The 13,419-nt window shown below is 45.2% G+C and overlaps 1 protein-coding gene across 1 annotated transcript in view; it reads right to left on the minus strand.

Annotated features, from left to right (window-relative positions):
• Positions 1–11,463: 11,463 nt before the first annotated feature.
• cdh2 (cadherin 2, type 1, N-cadherin (neuronal)) overlaps positions 11,464–13,419 on the minus strand; it is a 27,463-nt gene continuing 25,507 nt past the window's right edge. The window contains exons 15-16 of the mRNA XM_083672058.1: positions 12,776–12,937; positions 11,464–11,701 (exon numbers count right to left, since the gene is read on the minus strand). Of these exons, the coding sequence (XP_083528184.1) occupies positions 11,495–11,701; positions 12,776–12,937 (369 nt within the window). The 3' untranslated portion in view covers positions 11,464–11,494. The remainder of the gene's footprint in view (positions 11,702–12,775; positions 12,938–13,419) is intronic.

Raw genomic sequence — 13,419 nt, forward strand, 5'->3', positions numbered from 1 at the left:
CTGACACACTCCATCTGTCTTTGAGACATAGGGACTCACAGAGAGAGAGAGAGAGAGAGAGAGAGAGATAGACTTACAAAAACAGCCACAAAGAGAAGACAGTGTATTGTTTATTGGTGTGTTGATTTATGAGCGTGTGTAAGCAATGTTTCAAGTACAAATGTGATCTGCCAACAAAGTTAGAATTCTGACTGAATAATTGTCTTCTTTCAAGTCTCTCATAGAGAGAAATAGATGTCTACACAGAAGTTGAGTTTGTGTTTCTGTACAGGGCTGACAGACTGTGTGTGACTGTGAGAGAAAGTGTGTGTGCTATTTAAAGCTCTTTAGATTCTGAGCAAACTCCTAATTAGGGAGCAGACTGTCTCCCATGGCAACCCCTGACCCGGTCCACTGCTCTGACCAGCACACCACACAACCTGTCCACTATCACCTAACTTCTACTTCTCTCATTTCCTGTCAGCCGCTCTCTTTTGCTATTCTCTTCAACTTCCGTTCCCTCACTCTCTCCACCCCACCACCCCCTCTCTCTCTCTGGGGTGTTACACTGCTGTACTGTAGTCCAGAGTAGGATAGTCCAGAGCAGGAGGGAGGATGGGGGCAGGTAATGACTTCTCCTAACAGGACATAGACTTATATGGTGCTCCACACCATAGCTGCTACACAGTTAGCTGGGAGCCAAAATATCAGATGTTATATTTTTTTTTACTAATGGGTTACAGTATGTATGTAACTCATGTTCCCTGAGGATATTCCATGCACTGAGTTTGGGATATGCTATGAACTGGGATGAACAATTTATGTTGAAGGATTCAGTCATCCAAGTTGGCTAAGAGGCCAGTCAGAGTGCCTAGAGCTCCCCTGTAAAACGTGGAGCAGTGCCAAGGATTTCTGTCAATATGAACTGTTTGAACTGTTGGGACACAATAAAGGGTCAATAATTGTTCGTATGACATCGCTCATAGTTGAAATTCAGTTGATATGTATACTATGAGTGTTGTGGAGTACAATGGTAGTGAAAATCATGTTTAGCCTTGGAAAATATTTTGTGTACAGTCCAGTTTATTATTATTTATTAAAATTACATGTAATTGCACCAATATGTACATTTTTATACTTTTTCACAATTGTATATAATTTCTGTTGGGTAATTTGTCCTTATTTCAGCAAAAATAAGAGAAATTATTGTAATCCCATCACTTTCCATTCATGTATTAACTCACACTTTTAATTTGAAGCTGTGAATATGGCGAATAGTGAAACCGGAAGTCTTAATGGAGCTATATGGAGCTAGTTCGAGCTCAGAGAACACAGCTCTGTAATTTTCCAAAGGAGATAAAAATGGTTGGTGAAAGGCATAATTGTGTCTTCTCCTTTGTTCCACTCTCTCTGTCTCTACATCCCTCACTCCACCCCCCCCCCCCCCCTCCCTCCGTCCCTCCGTCCCTCCACTCTGAGATAAGACTGCTGCTCAGAGGGAGGCAGGCTTTCATGCTTCCAGAATTTCCAGATTTTCATACACAAACACACATTATACATACACACACACACACACACACACACACACACACACACACACACACACACACACAAACAAAAACAAAAACACAAGCACAAACACAAATACAAATACAAGCACACACACATACACACACACACACACACACACACACACACACACACACACACACACACACACACACACACACCTGCTCTCGGGAGATAAGTCCTGGAGCTGTTCCTGTAGGCTGCTCTCTCTCTGGCCCTTTACAAACCCAGGGGCACTGAGCCACTAAACCCTGCTGGCACGCCACGGTCTGTCAGAACCTAGAGAGAGAGGCGGGGGTTAGGGAGAGAGAGGGAGAGCATAACTTCTTGTAACTTTATTTAGATCACAAGTGCACCTCCAATGTGAATGCTTACAGCAGCACTGTCATAGTTTCACTGATTTCAGTGGAACAATCACAGTGCTACTCTCTAATCACACATGTATGCTCACAGACTGACAGACAGACAGACAGACAGACAGACAGACAGACATACCCCATGCCCCTATCTCTGCCTCTCTCTCTCTCACTCACTCTCTCTCACTCCAAACTGTTTTCACTCTATGAAAAAGAACAGAGTCATTGAGAGTTGAGTTCTTCCTATGACTTCACATCTACATCTACTTAATTATAGAAATTCAAGATTAATCATAATGCTATTAGACCTGGACATAATACGTACTCATGTATTCATTTTGTTACTTGACTCTTGGCTGTTTGCAAGAGTCAGTCATAGAAATAATAGGACTTTAATCATTTCTTACTGCAAGGGTATACAAAGTACTATCTTTCATTAGATGGCCATTACATTGACTTAGTGCCAAGCAATCATCATTTCAAGCTCTCCACTATCTTACACACACACACACACACACACATACGCACACACACATGCACACACACAGTGTTCATTTAGGCAGTAGCCCATCTGAGCCCCTGTTGGTTCTCTAGTGTGTGTGTGTGTGTGTGTGTGTGTGTGTGTGTGTGTGTGTGTGTGTGCGCGTGCACGTGCGTGCCTGTTTATGTGTGTGGGAGAGTGGGCCATCTGTTTCATTCATGTGGGACTACTGCTGACTAGCTCACACACACTCTGCTTCAATAAAACAGGAAGGAGAAGCAGAGCTGTCAGAGCAGCTTGAGATCCAGCTGATGTCTCACTCAGGCTAGAGATGATCTCTACACATACATGTACATGCCTCCATCACAACACAGGTAGCTAGCGAACAAATAACGCTATCTGCCTACCTCTCACACATACTCTACACACAGCTCACAAGTTCAGACGAAGGGGAGAAAGAGGAGTGCAGTGAAGGATGGGGAAATGGAGATGAGGAAAGGAGAAGAGATAAAAGGCAGAAAAGAGGAGAGAAGAGAAGAGGAGAGGAGAGGAGAGGAGAGGAGAGGAGAAGAGAGGAGAGGAGAGGAGAGGAGAGGAGAGGAGAGGAGAGGAGAGGAGAAGAGAGGAGAGGAGAGGAGAGGAGAGGAGAGGAGAGGAGAAGAGAGGAGAGGAGAGGAGAGGAGAGGAGAAGAGAGGAGAGGAGAGGAGAGATGAGATGAGAGGAGAGGAGAGGAGAGGAGAGGAGAGGAGAGATGAGAGGAGAGGAGAGGAGAGTAGAGTAGAGATGAGAGGAGAAGGCTGAGCTATTATAGCAATGGAGGGACTCTGAGAAATTGAGTCTAAATGACAGTTAATGCGGGCTCTGCTGTATTTCAGGCTGGATAATGCAACTTCGAAATTAGTGGGAAAGCACTGAGGATGCTAAGAGATCTATCAGAGAGCTAACATGAACCATATCTGTCACACACACACACACACACACACACACACACACACACACACACACACACACACACACACACACACACACACACACACACACACACACACACACACTGCCTCCTCTTCCTCCTTTGAGACCCTGTTAACATGAGCTATCCCTGTCAAATAAATTCTACATGAACTTGTCTCTCCACGGGACAGCTCTGGTTAGATTCATCTTCAATGTTTCACACCAAGTGGAGGAAACTTCCCATTACCTCAGAGAGGGAGAGGACGACAGCGTACTATCACATAAACACTGTGTACACCACTGCATCATACTCAACAGTCAAGCAGACGTAAAAGGCCAAGGAGAAAATTGAGAGAGAGAGAGAGAGAGAGAGAGAGAGAGAGAGAGTGGATAGAATGGATGGTGAAGAGTGAGTGAATGAGAGAGAGATTTTGCAAGTGAGACACTGCTGCATGGAATCAACATTCCCACTCAGAGAGAGATGGTTTCTGCTGAGATCACTTTATGAGAGAGGTTTATTTTTCCAACCTGTGATTTGAACTCTCAAGAAGATGTTTGAGCTTGTCAAACATCACACATAGAGGAGCAGGAACAACATACCACTGGAGCATCTCATGCAGTACAACACAGTTATGTTGATAGTGCCTGGTACAATGTGGGCCTATGCACCTTTTGCTGACTGTTGGACATACTTTTTCTAAAATCTTGTAGATAGAGTACACTATTGTTACTGTACAATTGAAGGGGGAGACACCAAATCTGTCCGACTTCTAGAGATCCCTTCCCCTGATAGGCCAAATGGCTATTGTGAGTTCTCAAGTAGTGACTCTTTGGGTGTCCTTTGACTGTAACTGATAAGATTATGTCCGATTGGTCTATTCTTACAACAACTCTCCATTCGGATACTAGTTGTTGAAAGATGGGTATAAAACAAGGGTGAGGAACATATCATTCTCTTCGTCTTGCTGTTGTTGACTAGCTGGTGTGGTCCAGATTTGTCTGTGAGTGTTCCAGCCATGTGGTCTGATCTCTCTCTCTTTCTGTCCCTCTCCCTCTCTCCGCTCCTCCTCTTGCTCACCGTGAGGGTAGAATGTACCCTTCCTTTATGATGTATTTGCCTTGTAATAGATGTATTTGTTTACAATGTTATTAAAACCTCATTTGATTTATTCTCACTTGACCATCCTTGCTCTAGTCAACCCACCCTTGACAATGCTTTGCATATAGTGTTAATTACATTAAGATATGCTTTGTTATTAATAGTACATAGCCACATTTCCCTGCTAATCCTTCATATTGTAACTGCCAACTTATAAGGCTCTGCACAATAAGTATGTACAGTGACAACTTTAAGTGTCTCCTTCAACTCTCATCCAGTATGCTAAGCTGTCTGTGGGCTGTGTGTGTTTGAGGCAGGGTGGAGAGTTCAGTGTGTTTATCCCTTCCGGCCCTCTGTGAGTGTTTCTGTGGTACTCAGACCGGAGAGCAGGCAGCCCCAACGGTTGGTTGTCAAGTGGAGTGGTCGAGTATGCAAGCATAAAACATGCCTGGTACTGTAAGGCTCAGCAGCAGACAGCAGAGAGGAGCGCATCAATGATTCAACACAGCCATCCCGGCAGACAGCTCTTAGGAGGAGCAGTCTGAGTGGCGCCCTGGTCTCTGTCTCTGTATGCTGAGTTAAAGTTGCAGGAGACCTCCTGAGAGAGGGAGAAGTCAGGTTAACCCCCAGGAACCTCACAGTAAATGTGTTTTGCTGCTGCTGCTACTGTTGAAGAAGGTTCTACTCCCAAAGTGGACATCTGAGAGCATACATAGTGAGGAAATGGGTCCGCGGGGCCCGGTAAAGTTAGCAGATATTCCATGTGAATTATTCATGGGGGAAACTTTGACAAAAACAACTATCAAACATGGAAGCTAAAACACAGATGGCTTCTCTGAAATCAAACTGAGATTCAATCATACAAATATATTTCTCTATCCAAAAAAAACCCCATTAATAATATCACACCCTTTCTTTCCCTCAAACTGAACGCATGATAGCTCCAGCGCCATGTGGACCCATATTTCATAGATTGAGATGACTGCCAATGGTAACACCAACATTGTTTTGAGATCTGTGTTAGAGTACCGTTAATGAAACCAAATTCAAATAGCACAGCTTTATTATTCTCTGAAACACGCACATCTGAACGAGGAGATTCATTTGAGACAAAAGAAAAAGATTAAAAAAAAAAAACTCTTAGTTCTTTAAAAGAGCGCAGAGAGCATTCGACAGCAGTACATGCCTTGCTCTCATATATATGCTAATGAGGCCAGTTGGCGTGGTGACAGCCCTCTGCGGCCGAGCCTTTGCGGTGAGAGATAACTGTGGTAATACTAGCAGCACTATCACACACGTGTAACACTGGATTAGCCTCTACCTTTCTCCTAGACGCAGGCACTACAGTAGGCCTACACAAGTACATAAATACTATACACACTATAAATACGTTTGTGAAACATTTTGTAAGGAAGACCTCTCTCCTTACTCCTTCTATCCTTTGCTGAAGCATTCTGTCTGAAGAGAGGGAGGGTATGGAAAGAGAGAGGAAGAAGAGAAGCAGGCAGAGAGACGAGAGGTGAGCGCGGAGAAAGACAAGGAGAGAAGGAACATGGTCAGAATACAATTGTTTTGTCACCGCTCACCATCTTGAGAGGTATAAGACCGTTCCAAGATGTTGTGTAACTCTCTATAGGATGTTATTATTCACAGCTTCACTCAACTGTGAACCTGAGTTGTTGACAATAGAAGCTTGGTGGGTAAGAGTGTGTGACGAACTGTGGTATAATATGTAATATACAGTATGAGAGTGTGCATATACAGTAAGTGCATATGTATGAGGGTGTGTGTGTGTGTGTGTGTGTGTGTGTGTGTGTGTGTGTGTGTGAGTAGGCTCTGTGGGGTGTCCCGTTACATCAGCCCCCTTGGCTGAACCAGATGCATCAAAGGCCCGACTCCAGAGGGGGCTCTGGGAGTGCGCTCTGGAATCTATAATCCTATTTGGGCAAGACAGCGGGAAAAAAAACATCAGCTGACCAGCAGTGGTACTGAAACAGCCAGGGTGAGGAGGTAGAGGTTTGAGGGGGGAGGGTGGGTGTGTGTGGGAGACGACATGCGACACACTCATGGAGAAAGCACTGATTATCAGCTCTGATCGGACCACTGAGTAATATACCTGCAATTAGTGTCACAGTGTTAGCCCTCCTACCTCTCCACTGCAGACGAGCTAAAGAGCCTGTCACTGAGCTTCATTAGGCTGCTCTAAGCCTAGAGAATACCTTCATCTTCCCACCCTCCTCCCCCTTCCACACATACACTTTAGTAAATGTCAAGGTTCAGGGCTGTGGAGACAGGCTGGGCTCCGTGAATGCTACGCTACGCTAGCTGATCCTGTCAGAGAGAGAGGGGAGAGGTAGGGGGAGGTAAGGGGGGAGCAGGGGGGTTGGAGGAGTCAGGGTGTTGGAGGTATGGTTGTTTTCTGTAATTATAATGACAGCTTAATGACCTCCCTCAGCAGAGTTCAGGGAGCGGGGCGTCTTGCTCTGGTAAAGACGGTGAGTGTGAAAGACACTAATGGTTGGGGTAGCATGGTTTTCATGCTGATCTCTGAAATAGCATTTTCTTTGTCCTGTGTGTGTGTGTGTGTGTGTGTGTGTGTGTGTGTGTGTGTCCATCTAGATATCAGTCTAGTCTATCCGTTCTAACCATCTATCTCCATATCTGTCTTTATTAGATAGATGGTTAACCCCCACTCATGAAGTGTGATGATGCTGTTTAAAACGAGTGACAGCCAAACCAGACCATGAAATGCAGGATTTTTTAAATGTCCCACAACAATCCAGAATGCACCACTGACTCTGAGAATCATGGAGCTTTCCAACAGATCTGGCAGCATTGCAGCTTTCTATTTGTGTGTGTGAGTGTGTGTGTGTGTGTGTGTGTATGCGCCTCACTGATCTGTATTGTGGTTGATTGTGCCTGTATCGTGACTGAGTGCCTGTGTGTATTTGCTTGTTATTGTGTGTGTGTGTGTGTGTGTGTAGTTTGTGTCTCTGCCTGTTTTGTATCGAATGTGTCCACTGACTGTGTCTAATGCTGTGAGCTCACAGGGCTGGAATTTGGAGGGTCATGAGCATCTGCCCCCCCTACTCCCTTTCTCCCCCTCTGCCCCTGAAAGTATAGTACCCAAGCCTGTGCTCCCTGCCCATACTAACCCAGAGAGAGGGGGGGGGGCAACCTTTGAGACAATTAGATGCAAAAGATGAGACGAGAGTTAGTCAATTGCTGGCCTGTAAGAGCACTGGGCGGGAAGCCATCATAAGTAACCTTTAAGAGAGGTAAGTGATTCAGTGTTAAAAAGCTAAAAAAGAAGTGAGAGAGATAGTTAACACTTGGAGGAGAGACAGATTCAGCAGGTCATCAAGTTTTTGACCGAAGCATACTTTCATACTTTCAGGGCAGGAGAAAAGTGAAGGAGGGTTAGCAACTCTTTAAATAGCATAAATACTAAAACCTTCATTAGCAGGCCAAGTCGCTCTTAGAATCTCTTTTCTTAATTAGCCACACAGATGAGCTTGTTGTGTGATGCTACTGTAATGAGATGCAAAGCCCTTCTGTTGAAAGTTATCTCACTGTTCTCTCACTCTGTAAGAGTGCAGTGGTGATTAGCTATGCTAGGAGCGAGCTTCATGTTAGTGCTAGTGGCAGAAAATAAAGCTCTGCACACATCTCTGAGGTCAGCAGATTTCACTGTTTGATCCTGTTTCCACACCACTGGCTCAGTGCATCTAGAGGCTTTTATCTCTCTCTCTCACACACACACACACACGTTTTCTATTCCCTACAGAAATACCCCCATCCCGTATGCAAACCCCTCATAGAGTATTTAGCTCCCATATCTGATCTCAGTGGATGTTACTCCTCACAGAGCTCCTGTCTAGAGACCATCAACAGGCTCCTGGAGATTATCGTGCTAATTAAACTCTCCTTAAGTATGCAGAATGCTGCGGTTTCAAAGTAAATCACCCCAAGTTAGCAGAGGAGGGTCGAAATAAAACAGGAAACCCATGTCTGTTTTTCTGCTTACACAAGCAGCTGAGGCACATTGAAATCAGCTTTTTCATCAATACAAAATAGTTGTGGTTTCCCCGGGCCTGAATAAAGCATGGACATGCCTTTTAGCAACAACAAACACATGCTGGGACACATATTCATCATTGGGACACCCAGACGCACACATGCACACTCCCCCAACCTGCACAAAGACCCACGCATGACTGACCACACGCATACACTGTTTTAAGATAGGAGCTCTCTGCTCGGCCCATGGTACCCTGAGGACTATTTGAATACACTAGGCATTAAGGATCAGCATCCCAGTAGGCTGAGATATGGTTTGTATTGTTTATCTGCATGACTAGTCCCATAGTCCATTAGTGCACAAAGAGGTGGGCAAGCACATGGAAATAACAACCTTACACTTACAGGGTAATGTTTGACAGAAAGAGTGCAAGGAAGTGCAAAGAAGCACACACACACAAATGCACACACACATGTATACACATGTACACACACGCACGCACGCACGCACGCACGCACGCACAGACAGGGGATCAGATGGCTGCTGTAACAGGGCCAGATGGTCAGGTACAGTACTACTCTACTGGGGAGAGAAGGGGATGTTGGGATACATGAGCTGTAAACACACACCCACACACGGTATACCCTTTTCCGTAACTCTCTCTTCTCTGTTTGATTTGAAGAGAAAAACCCTTTCCTTTTTCTCTACCTCCCACCTACTCTGTCTCCCCCTCTCACACTTTCTTCAGCAGGCTGTAGAGTAAAGATATAGCTGACATGCCCTTGGGGGTGTTAATGGCTGCCAGACTGGAGACGGGAGAGTTTCAGTGTGTTTCATGTTGGATTTAAGATGAAGGAAGAGAAATAAAGAAGATTTAAACCTTCCAGTGTGATACAGCTCAGCCCCCACTGAGAACTAGAGGACAAACACCCACAGAATAAGAAAGTGTGAATGTGTGTGTGTGTGTGTGTGTGAATGTGTGTGTGGAGAGAAAGGAGAGATACTTTGTGTGTGTATGTGTGTGTGTGTGTGTGTGTGTGTGTGTGTGTACAGAAAGCCTATGCAGTGTGTGTATAATGGCCCTATTCAATCAAGTGTTGATTATATTTCAAGGATGATGGTAAAAATACATTTATTTTTGTGCTAAAAAAGAAAATTAATAAAAAATGTTAACTGTATGATATTTAAATGGAACTCAACCTCAAATGATTCGCACAGCACAATATCTTTTTTAGTCCCATCATGAATACCTGGTTACTGTTTTTGATGGAATAAGGGCAAGTGTGTGTTTTAAGCCTGTGTAAAGCAAGGCAAAACATGCAGAAGAGATAGAGTATGTGTGTGAATGGGGAGGGGGGAGGGGTGGAGGAGAAAAAAAGGAGAACAGGAAAAAGGGGTTGAGAGAAAGAGGGAGAGAATATACTCTAAAAATAGGATTTGCCAGGAGCTAGCTGGAGGTTGAATATGACATTGACCAACGGATACCGGAGTGGAAAACTGCCCACATAGGAACACACACACATTTACACATGCAGGTAATTCAGTGGTGGTGCTGCCTAAGGCATCATGAACCTGAACTTCTATCCATAGACACAGATATGAACAGCCCCCGCCTGATCCCCAATCCTCACCTTGGTTTGCTGTTTAATAAAGGAACAGTGGTGCCTGAGGATGGAGTGAAGGAGAGACACTCCTTCACACTTAAAACAATACCATAAAGAGAAGCTGGAATCCCTGATTTGAAGCAGGGTGGGGAGTGTGTCTGCGTGAGTATATTGGTGTGTGTGTGATTAGCAAAGATTTGGAAAATACCTTTTTGTATAATGAAAAGATAAAAACATGCAAAAAACGTTTAATCTGTAATCCAAATTATACATATACAATGATATTAGCAATTCTTCAGAGACCACGCCCAAAAGAACAACAACAGAAAAAAATACAATCTGTACAGATTTGTGTTTACAGTGAGTAGCCAATCAGAGATTACCGGAGGACAATAAGGCAGATCCTCGGACAGACAGAATAAACATTGTCTTGTTTTTGCGAAATCCACCTCAGAGTAGCAAAGCATATCTCTGCTACAAAATGAGGACTGATGACTCCCTTTATTAGCAACCAGCTGCATAAGTTACAATGTGAAAAAAAAGTGTAACGAAACCAAGAAAACAGGGGAACTATCTAAAGTTTAGCATTACTGTACATGTCTGCTCTCACTGGTCTCTGCCACAGGAGTGTCTGTCCAGTGTATCTCTGTAGGGGTGACTTACACACTCTTACACAACCCAAACACACACACACGCTCGTGGCGAGACGCTCCTCCCAAAACATCCCCTCTTACAGTCAGAAATGACTGCAAAAGTCTCAGGAGCTTTAAAGCCATGAACAAAAAACTAAAAGAATCAAAAGAATGTACAAAAAGGCACGTTTTACCCCAGTGCTTCTGTACTGTGAGATTCAAGTGTAACTGAGCGTCTTTAGCATCGCTAACCGCTTAGCGCCCAGGCTCTGTCATCACCGTTAACCACCAGCCGTCGTACCACACAACTCCAATGTCTCCTCTGAGCAAAGCTTTTTCCAGCTGTTAGCATTTGGGCTAACACTTTGCTAAACTCAATTGGCCTGTGTGCTAGCTGGCCGCTAGCCTCAGTTAGCCAACTGTGTGCTAGCTGACAAGTCTAGCGGTCAATGCTCGAAGGTACTCCATGTCTTTTTGTCCCAATGATCCAGTCCGCCAGAATAAGTCTCTTTACAAGCTGTCCATGTCCAATGATAAAAAAGTGCCGCTCATTTTCCCACCCTCCCATGTTCTTCATATGCCCCCACCAGGGGAGGCTGGTAGAAGTAGAAATCAGAGGATGGGCTTATTGTAATGCATGGAATGGAATGAGGAATGGTATACATGTGTGTTTGATACCATTCCTCACTCCATTCCATGTGTTACATTGAGCCTGTCCTCCGATTTCTACCTCCATCAGCCTCCGCTGGCCCCCACCCATGCCCATGCCTCTTCCCCTGCCCAGCGCCCCAGCGCCAGGGGCTAGTCATCACCTCCCCCATAGAGGTCTGCTAGCTTGCGGAAGCGCGGGCCCCAGTCACTGAGGTAGTCGTAGTCCTGGTCGCCCCCGCTGGAGGAGGAGTGCAGGGAGCTGAGGGAGCCAGCGGTGGACCCACTGCCCTCATAGTCAAACACCAGCAGGGAGTCATAGGGGGGCGCCGTGGGGTCGTTGTCAGCGGCCTTCAGCCCCTATGCAGAGAGAGAGAGAGAGATGGGGAGGCGTGTGTGAAGTGGGAGAGGAGAAGACAGAGAGTCAGAGACAATGGTAGATAGAAATACAGTTACAGAGGGAGATAAAAAAGATAAGAAAGATGAGACAGAGAATGAGAGAGATAGAGAGAGAGGAAGGGAACAAGGGGAGAGGAGAGAAGGAGGGATTAGGGAGGAGGAGAGAAGAGAGAAGGATTTAGGTCAGGCTGGACAGATGCTGGGTCTGTCTCTCTGAGGAGATTCAGCAGATTACTGAGCACAGCCCAGATATTTATAACCACTATGCATGTACACACACAAACTCACACTCACTCAAACACACTTATACTGTACACATGCCCATAACAGTGCCCTGCACCCCACACTCACTGCTGACAGAGTCTATCACAATAACATCCTCCTCGCTATTGACTGACATCTTGGCTCTTGAATCTATAATTAATACACCAACTCTGATAAGCTCTGGAAATGTTTTTGGGACACGTCGGTCTGTTCAGAGGAAAAGATTTCTGTATGTCATACCCCCAACTGTCTTATTCATTTGATAGACTTAAGGAAGAGTGAGACAGAGGGAAAAGCATTAGCTTGTCATGTCTGCTAGATTAAGCTGTCTAGATCAGCTCGCCATGTCTGACAGCCCCCTCATTATTCATAGCTCTGCCAGGCAGATGTCTCTATCCAGCCAAACCCTGCCACGCAAACACACTCAACATAGAATGCACAACTCCCTCATATAAATGACAATAGATACAGTAGATTGACTCGATGCAACGTGATACATACTAGATGTGCTACTCCAGAAGACTAGCGGAGATTGAGCTGTGCTCGACTGAAGGGCTGACTAAAGCCCTTCTCTGGGATTAATAAAACTCAATGGATTTACCTCCAATTAGCCAGTCAGGCCTGCCCATGTCTGTACCACGCTAATCCTCACTGTTAGCAAAGCTAATTAAGAATTACACATGGACACATAGCTCTCTCTCTCTCTCTCTCTCTCTCTCTCTCTCTCACACACACATACACACACACACACACACACACAGGGTGGTGTACCTCGTGGATGAAGTCTCCGATGTCTCCGGGGTGGGGGGCTGCTGAGCGGATTGGGTACTGGTGGTGGTGGTGGAGGGGCCTCTCGTCCATACGTCTTATCCCCACCTTCACACACTCTGGCTCCAACGCATCAGGCTGCTGTAGCTGACTCAGGTCATAGTCCTAGACACAGACAGACAGAGATCACACACTGAATACAGGATCACATACAGTGCCATACTACTCAATAGGGCTCAATAGATACAATTGTATCCTGAGATTAAAATGACACACTGTTTATTTAACACCTTCAGGCTATTGTAACTGGTCTTATTCATAGCTGCTTGGGTAGCATTGTCCCTCTCTCTCCGAGCCATTCCAACACATGCATTGCATTATTGAGTGGGTGGGTGAGTGAGTGAGTGAGTGAGTGAGTGAGTAAGGCAGAGTGGGATGGAGGGAGAGACACAAGGCTATGAGGTGGCCTCTGATCTTTCTTTTGAATGGTAGTGTGTCTGATTCACTCACAAATCATCCAGAATACAGTTTAAAACATCCATCTCCAGGGAGATTGACTAAAGTACCCTTTTCAGCACAATACAGCAGTGCCATGTATCGACCTTGGGCTTTGTTCACTATAATAGCCAACCAACGAGAGGCTTTCA

The sequence above is a fragment of the Argentina silus genome (genome assembly GCF_951799395.1).
Source record: "Argentina silus genome assembly, chromosome: 6".
NCBI lineage: Eukaryota > Metazoa > Chordata > Actinopteri > Argentiniformes > Argentinidae > Argentina > Argentina silus.